Here is a 9,419-nt window from a genome sequence, read left to right on the forward strand (position 1 = left end):
TAGATGTGTTGTTTATTTCATCTCCGCTATTAGTATGTGTATACCAGACTTCCGTTGACCTCTGTATATGTACACTGGTAACGAAAAGGTACAATCTGTATCCTGTACTTAACTATGGGGTACAGTTTTCTTGCTGCCTTGGACGCTAATAGTATCCCATTCGTTACCTGAGCTATATAGCTATATGCAACAATTGTATCTTGCTCGCCAATTGACATATATAGTGTCAGTGTAAAGGCAAAGTGAAGGACGGGATACAAATTTTAGTTGTGTCGTCAGTGTAAAGGCGAAGTGAAGGACAGGATACAAATTTTAGTTGTGTCGGTGGTTTCGCCTGTAATATAGCAAGTACGCATTCGAAAATGTCGTACTGATACTAGTGCTGGGAAACGAAAGAAGATCGACAGCTGAGAAATTTCTATTACGTACTTCACAACACGAAAATACACATATTGGTGGAATAAAACAGTTAAATATGTCAAAATAGTGAAATACTGTGAAAGAAGCAAATGGAAAAGTGAACTTGCCACACGGAAATATCGAGGAATAATCGAAGCTCGCCTAGACAGACAGTATCGAAAATTACATACGCATAAACAGACAAATCCATTCCTATAATCGAAAATAATTGTTCTACAATAACAAAGTAATACCTCAAAGTACCTCAATATCATTACGAATAATTGTTTTAATGTACAGTGATAGCGCTTATCCGGAACACAGAACTGTTTTATTATCTATGCCTCGACGTGAAATCATCACTATCTATGACTAATGTATGGCGTCATTGGTCAAAGCCGACGGGTTGTATGCTCTGCTTTACTAGACCATATATATATATGCGTGTGTGTGTGTGTACAGATCGTATCAACTGCTGGAGCTGCTAGTTTCAGTTGCGGACGTCCCTAAAGACACGCCTGTTGAGTTATGCGTGGGCATGTGTTGTAGGCTGATGGTTGTTGTTGTGATTGGCAGGTACCACGCAGGCCCGCCCCCCACAGCGCCACCGCCTGCCGTGCCGCCGGTGGCGCCGTACGAGACTGTGCCGGTGCCCGGCTTCTCCAGCTTCCGGCCGGCGCCCGCCAAGGCGCTCACCAGCCACGACTCGGACTCCGGCTACAGCCACAACACGTCGGGCGGTCGCCGGGACGCGCATTCCGCCGTCTCCTAGCGACCGCGCTCAGACGTGCAGCGCTCTCTTAGCAACCGCGCGGGGTCACCGCGCTGCCGTCTCCTCGCTACACGCCGCCCTTCTGACAGTGAGCAGTGACCCGTAACTGCGGCCGATAATCGACAAGCAGCCACAAGTGTACTCTTCCAGTGATCTTGCAGTGTACGCAAAACGTGTTACGTGACAATATATATGTCTCTTGCTTGTGCAACCAGCCACCACCAAACTTGTACAATGCAGCGTATTTACTGAAATAATATTTCAATGACTCGTGGTTTCAGGCGTCTTATAAGACAGAATCTAGTGATCTTCTACTCACCTCATGACTCGTCGAAATGCTGTGCAGAAAAACGCAGTTCTGTACTCGTTTCACGATGCAGATGTAACATGCAAAAACTTTTAGATATCGCAATAAATTTTATAACTGTATGTTATGTTCAAAAGGAGTGTTGAGTGGGAGACATTTTTACCTTTGTTAAGCATATGTGGTAAATGCACATGTAATTTACTGTCACAAAATTTATAAATGCCAGAGCAGACGCTCTCAGGTATTTAAAAATTCCAGTGCTCATTACGGTCTTTCAGACAATCTAACTTTAAGGGAGTTTTGAAATGTATCTTCATGGTGAAATTCATAAGTTTTGGCAGGAGATAACATATTGTTGAGTTGACTGCCTTTGAAAGTAGGTTTCTGTTTCGTTCATATGGCGATAACTGTAATTTCTCATATTAAAGGGAAGGCATTAATGCAACATTGGATAGCCGTGTGGGATTAGCCGAGCAGTCTAAGGCACTGCAGTCACAGACTGTGCGGCTGGTTCTGGCGGAGGTTCGAGTCCTCTGTCAAGCATGGGTGTGTGTGTTTGTCCTTAGCATAATTTAGATTAAGTAATGTGTAAAATTAGAGACTGATGACCTTAGCAGTTGACTCCCCAAAGGTTTCACGCACACACACATTTTTTGCAACATTGGATAAGGTTCAAAAATGGTTCAAGTGGCTCTGAGCACTATGGGACTTCTGACATCATCAGTTCCCTAGAACTTAGAACTACTTAAACCTAACTAACCTAAGGACATCACAAATAACCATGCCCGAGGCAGGAGTCGAACCTGTGACCGTAGCGGTAGCACGGTTCCAGACTGTAGTGCCTAGAACCGCTCGGCCACTCTGGCCGGCTGGATAATGTTCATCAATTACTGTAATAATATTGTAGAACATGACTGTAAAGAAATCATGACAGCTACATTTGTCATAAAGTCTCCATTACTTAACTGATATCAGTCCAGGATCAGAGAAACAAGATATTTTTCATCATAGAGATCTGTGAGGGCAGCTTCTGTGACAACTTAGAGAAAACTTATTCCATTTCTCTATGCACAGCACCTGCAAAGGAACATGTGGAGGCAGTACTTTCATGTCACACAGTAGTGTATTTTTAGACATTTCCATACAACATCACATGTTATGGACTTCTGATGTACTCCTCCCTTGTAGTTTTGCATCGATATGAACTTAATGCATTAAAGATTTCTACCAACTGTGGGACTTCATGTGGCAGAAGTAAAAAGATGCACATATGTCTGAGGTATTATGACACATTTCCCTCACTGAGAAATTTGTAGAAGTGAACCTGGTTTGTGGCATAACTGCACCATTTCGAAATCTGTGCATTCAAATCTGCTGAGATTATACCACACAAAACACTCCATAAATACTTCTCATCTCATTTGCCTTCTGAACTTAATTACACAGTTAATATCATGTGACACTGATGATTCATGTATGAAAATCCAATAAGATTTCTGTTTATACTTGTTAAAATCGTTTCTGTATTTCCAAATGCATTCACCAAGTACTCTTCAATAATTATGTGTTTAAAAATGGCAGTAACATGTGTAGAGCTATGAAATGTTATTATTTTCACTACAATGTTAGGTCGAATAATCTTTCAAGCTTTGTGCTTCATAATGTAAAACTGTTTTAGTAGACTGAGACATTTGATGCCAGCTATTGCAAAAAATGGGGAGCATTTCACGACTGATGTTCATACACCTATGTTTGGCAATATCAACACTCTCTTCTCTACCATTCTGTATAATAAGCATTACAAAACTGTAATATAGGAGGACTGTGGAGCAGTTAATTAGGTCCTCCCTCAATAAATAATGTCGTTGTCTGTGATACTGTTTTTCTGGACTGTAGCTGTAAAATTACAATAAGCATGCAGTTATAAAAGGCACAGTATCAATGTGTGTGATTCATATTCTTCCGTAACTGGTCTCCAATGTAATATGAAAAAATCAAATGTTTTTAAAATTTGTTATTATAATAAGAAATATAATATTTATGTTGCTGTAATCATGCAGCTACAAACTGAATCGTATTTCCTGAATGTATTATATTCCTAGAGACATTCAATAATTCTATCCAGACTATCGTCCTTCTTTTTTATTTGTTTTTAAAGTTATTTACTGTTGTCCTCATTACCATAGGATTCTAATTCTAAATTATTAATGAATATTATTTTGTTCACACTAAGTCTCTTGTAAGGAAGAATCCTTGCCTAAATGTGAAATGTGAAAAGAAAAAAAAGCTCCTTCATATTTTAGTGCTGTATACTATGCTAAATACTATGGATATCCAAATGCAATTGCTTAGAATCTACTACATTTACTACATATTTTTACACACTTAGCTAGCGTTACAAGATGCAGTGAAAAATGTCACATAATACTGAGTACCTAATTGTCCCAAACAAAAAAAGTACTGTGGTACAGAACTTATTCTGTCAGAATATTCTTTTATGCATTTATAACGACATTTCGGATTATAGTAGAATGATATGGGCTCATGAGACAATTTTTGCAGCAATTGTGATTAAGGTACTCCAAAGACTGGTATAGAAGATAACTGTTGCCTGTAAACAAGTTCTGAATGTATATGTAATACTGGAATTGCTTGCTGCACCAGTATCATTGCAGAATCTCATACTGAAGTGTGCCGCATATGAAAGGAAAATTTGAAAACCTAACTGAAAGTAAGAAGCCCTCATTTTTGTAGTAGATGTAAGAAGTCACATGCTGGTATAGTTGCAGTAAAGAATACTCAATTTTGATACATTTAAATGAAACTATATTTTTAAGAAATGTTTTATTTGTGACAACTGTTCTACAAAAATATTTCAACTAATTTGGTAACATGAATACATGAATGGCAGAAATTACTTCTTGTAACAGGTCTTATTCATATAAGCAAACTGCACCAAATGTATCCCATGTTTTGTGATCAACTACTGAAATTTTATATGATACAGTTTTTTCATGTTTAAACGTACCATAAATTCATACTCGTATACATTTAGCAGTTCTACAAAAGAACATTTATATGCAGAAACCAGTGAATTTCTTTATTTAGGAGAGAAATATGAAGTGTGTTCCCTATTTATGCATAGGGATATCTAACGATTTGTAACTTAAAGTTTACATTTCAATGCTCTTCTCTGTGAAGAAGCATTATTGATATGAATGCAAAGACAAACAGGAGATGTACGCTTGTTTCTTTTTCCCAAATGTTTGTAGCGACAGCCTGTCAATATTTTAATTTTGTTGACTGCGTTTTGCTGCTACTGTGCTTAAGTGTTTGATGTAACATTCCACAGTTGTAGAAAACTATGTATTTATCTATTTTTCATGCTTTCATATGTATGTATTCATTTCATCATCACTAAATAAGAGTGAACTAGTCTGTAATCACAACCTATGTGTACATTTGTAAATGCTTGTAATATATAATCTAAAATGTTAATAAATATGAAATATGTGACTGATAATGGTCTTGTAACCCTTTTTCTTGAACTAAATAACGTGTTTAAAATTTGGAGGACTTTTTTTGATTTCCTTCTTTGCATAGTATGTTGACAATTCTTAGGTTCTTGCTAACAAGACAGAAATAATTTGCACAACACAGTTAAATTACACACAGTTATGGAAACATTCAGTAGAAACTAAACATATATTCACTGATGTTTGAAATTCTATACAACAAATAGTAGCGTCTTGATTTCTAGTTAATGAAGAAGCAAGTGATTGAAGTGAAAGATTATAGCAATAAATATCACTGTTTCCTGAATTTGCTTTCACATCTCTTCTAAAGTTCAAAGACTGAATTTCTAAAACAAACAGCCTAATCTGTATGCACCACAATTACTTAGAAACACAGTCTAATAACACTAATAACATTGCTGTTTCAATTAATGTAGTTAATATGACACAGAGGCACTAGAATGTGCTAGTAGAGACTATAAATCACATATACATACTAGTTAGCAATTTTCCTGTCACAGCATGCCTAATTCAATGAAATCATTGACCTAGACTGCTTGTTTTTTAGATTTTCATCCAGTGTATGGATCAATAATGTTGAACACAGCAGGATAGTAATGCTGATTCTTTTCACAGCACCATGCACAAACAACAAAGTAAATTATATCAAATGAGATTTTTGATACACCAAAAAAGTTATCAATAAGAGCAAGAACTAACAGCCATAATTTTAATGTCAAGGTATGTATCTCTCTGGCTCATGAAACCTCTCTCATTTCGGTACTGAAGTACTATTCAGATTAAGTTTTTGCAGTCTTTCTGATAAAAGAAAGAAAAGTTTGTAAATTATATTTGCTCACATATAACTCATAAGCTTGTCTGCATTCATAAAAGCAGCTACATTTGCCTACTTAACTTTAAACATTTGATTTCACGTGAAAAAAAGAGCTTTTAGAGAAATTTTTCTTAAGGGTATATGGAACATCCTATGCTTACAATGTTAAATTGAGCTAAAAGTTAGGAACATTTTCTCATTTGTGATTTGGACGATACTCTTGATTTTTTCACGGAACACAGAGATATGTTCTGTTTTTATGCTGAATTATTAATTTTGAAAAAATAATGTATAGTTTTTCAGATATTTTATTTTTTGTAAAAAAAGTTATACATTTTAAAATTTACATCCATTAATACAAAATAATTCCACATATCTTTTAATTCAGATATGTTAGAAGGTCTTAAGGAACAACTGCAGAAAATTCCATCTTTGTACTATAAATAGGCCCTGAGAAAATGTACCTTATACACAAAAAGACTAAAGTTACGGGAAATTAGCTTCAAAGTTTTTACTTCAGTACAAGCCTGCTCCATAGCTTGTATCATCAGAATCGTCCAACAGCTTCCTCTGGATGGATGTCTAGCCATCTTTGAATATACTTTTATGGCATTGATCTGAGCCGTTCCTTGTCCAAACAAAGCATAGCTGCGGCAATTCGTAGTACTACACATAGCCCAACTTCTGCAGAACTTTGCACTTTGTTATATTGCCCTGATTGAATGAGGAAACAGCATCATAAACGCCAAAGTGAAGTGTGTTTATACCCACAAACACAGTTTTAGGTAATCTATTCCATATCACATGGTTCACACACTCATTTAGATTTTGAGTCCGGCCATGAAGACATTTCTTTAGTAGACTAATATCTGCAAGGTCTCAGAATATTGGTTTTATTTAATCCATTATGGCAGGCGCCAGGTGATGAGGGTGATTGTATTGTTTCTTAGTTACCTTGCCTCTGTTGTACTTGCACCAACTATCGTCTCCTTTTGGACCTATCCCATGTTGGGGATTCTCTTTGTTTGAAACTGTATGAAAAAACAGAGCCCAGACTGCTCTTCTCATTAATTCTGCATCTGCTGTATTCTGTCTTATTGCTAGACCATAGCACTTCTGAATATGATCTATTGTAGCATCTGTCAGTCTATTTTTCCCATCTAAAGTTTTTCCATTGCTCAATTTCTTGCCTTTTATGCTAGCCTTGAGCTGTCGAAGTCTTGATCCCATCCTTTTCTGAACATGGCCAACACACTCCAGTTTGGAAATTTTCACATCGTTACCATAGGGTCTCAGTTTCTCAATTTCTTTGATAGCCTTTGAGTCACCAACTCCAAGATAATTTATGTATCTAACGTTGTACCATTTTACTGAACGTTGATAAATACTTCTTACACCACCAACTTCCATACCACCACTTGGCCCACAGTAATTTGCCATGCACTCCTCTTCATGTTTATTTTTCATTTTCTCCTTGCATCTGCAATGCTTGGAAAGTATTGCCACATCAACTACCTTACCAGTGTCCACACTTGTAGCTGTTACTACACCATTCAGAGATGTGTGGCCTCTCTTCTGCCAGCTTCCATCAAAAGCTATGGACAAGTCTCTGCTATTATTATTTTCAACAACTGCTTCCTCAAAAGCATCTTTCATGTTTTCCTGTGCCACATCTTCTACAGCAGAGCCTATTGCAATTATGTGTTTGTTAAATTTTGAAGGTGGAGGAGGCATGTTCATCACACCACACAACATGGCACCTGCAGCCCTGCCCTTCCCTATACACAGTAATCCATAAACCAGTCTAATGTTTATATCGTATAGTTTACCTGTATCTGCAGTAACATGTGAGGAATTGAAGAAAGTAACACTGTTTTTGCAATAACTGCACATCAACTCTAATTCACAAGCAAATCCTGCAGGTAAATTTGTTTTCAATGAAACACCACATTTTCCACATTGTTTGCAGCACACATTGTTCTCCAAAACGTCTGATAATGAAGAGACATTAATTATCTCATGTTTTGTAGTCCCAGAATTTAGTTTCTTGTATTCTTCTTCAATTCCAGCTAGTTTTCTTCTTGAAGCACTTTCCGGTGTAGTGGCAGCAGCATCACTCAATGTATCACTACAAGTGTTGAGGTTAGTAGCTACTGGGACATCAGATACTGATGAAGATGAATCAGACGAACTTTTAGTACACTTTACTTTCTTGTGCCAATGTACACGCTTTCTAAATACCTTCAGACTAGGTCTTGGCATCCTGAAGGAAAGAAAACTCAATGACGTCTCCACACACGACTTTCACAACAATGACATGGATGTACTCCAAAGGAAACAATACAAATGGTGCAGAATCTATTGTCAACTGTATAGCAGTGTAGCCAACAGAAAAGCTAACTCTCTTGTGCTCAATTATATCTCTGACAAGGCTGTCTATATCAGGTATATTTCGCATCTCATATACAAGGTGCAGAACATCATGTATCGAAATTATTTTTAAAAAAATATTTAAAATAGTTTTATTCACGTCATCCAAATATTTTATACATGGTATTAAACGGGAGAGTCTAAATTTTTCGAAAATGCATTTACCCAAAAATCGATTTTTTTATCGAAAAACTCATTCCGTATACCCTTAATACATAGTCTAGTCAGCTGCAAAAAATTACCTCTAATTTATTTGAAAGTTTGTTGTTCAAGGTATTATAGTAATCACTACCAATGGAAGGTCATTTGTAAATGAAATTATTAATTGCAGATAATATGCTCAAACTCATTACAAATTTCAATGAAAGTTTTACAGAAACAAAGCCTCATTAGCTCTAATCTCTTACCGGTGATGAAATGCAGATGAAGCAGTGGCTGCTGTAAAAAAATTTCTGGCATGGTAAAGACTGTTCAGACATGTGTCAGAGGTATATGATATTTATAGGGTGTAGAAAAATTTCCACTACCAGTCCCAATATAAGATTATTTTTTTGTGACATGACCTGTTTTGGGGATTGTGCCCATCCTCAGACGTTTAAAGTTCATGTACATGTTTATATTGCTGGAGATGACTGTATGAATACAAAGAAAATTATTTGCCAGTGCCTAAAGAGATACAAGTGGAACAATTATAAGAGACAAGGCATTTGCTTTGCTACTTACAATTGTTCCACTTGTGTCTGTTTAGTCACCAGCAAAAAATTTTCTTTGTATTTATGCAGCGATCTCCAGCTATATAAACATGAGCCACACAGGGTAGCCATGCGGTCTGAGGCGTCTTGTCATGATTCGCGCGGCTTCCCTCGTCAGAGGTTCGAGTGCTCCATCAGGCATAGGTGTGTGTGTTGTTCTCAGCATAAGTTAAAAGTTAGATTAAGTGGTGCATAAGCTTAGGGGCTAATGACATCAGCAGTTTGGTCCCACAAAACTTACCACAAATTTCCAGTATAAACATGTACATTGATTATAAACACCTGAACATGGGCACAAGTCCAAAACTGGTCACGTGTTGAATAAATAATCTTCTATTGCGACTAGTAGGAGAAGTTTTTCTATGGAATTCAACAACATTCACTATGTATAAAATTCATGTATATGACA

At 36.7% G+C, this 9,419-nt stretch overlaps 1 protein-coding gene across 2 annotated transcripts in view; it reads left to right on the forward strand.

Annotated features, from left to right (window-relative positions):
• Positions 1-5,049, forward strand: part of LOC126267407 (uncharacterized) — a 131,503-nt gene extending 126,454 nt beyond the window's left edge. For both annotated transcript variants that reach the window (XM_049972634.1, XM_049972635.1), the window contains one exon: positions 976-5,049. In XM_049972634.1, coding sequence (XP_049828591.1) covers positions 976-1,171 — 196 coding nt within the window. In that variant the 3' untranslated portion in view covers positions 1,172-5,049. The remainder of the gene's footprint in view (positions 1-975) is intronic.
• Positions 5,050-9,419: the final 4,370 nt, after the last annotated feature.

This window comes from Schistocerca gregaria, chromosome 4, assembly GCF_023897955.1.
Source record: "Schistocerca gregaria isolate iqSchGreg1 chromosome 4, iqSchGreg1.2, whole genome shotgun sequence".
NCBI classification, from domain to species: domain Eukaryota; kingdom Metazoa; phylum Arthropoda; class Insecta; order Orthoptera; family Acrididae; genus Schistocerca; species Schistocerca gregaria.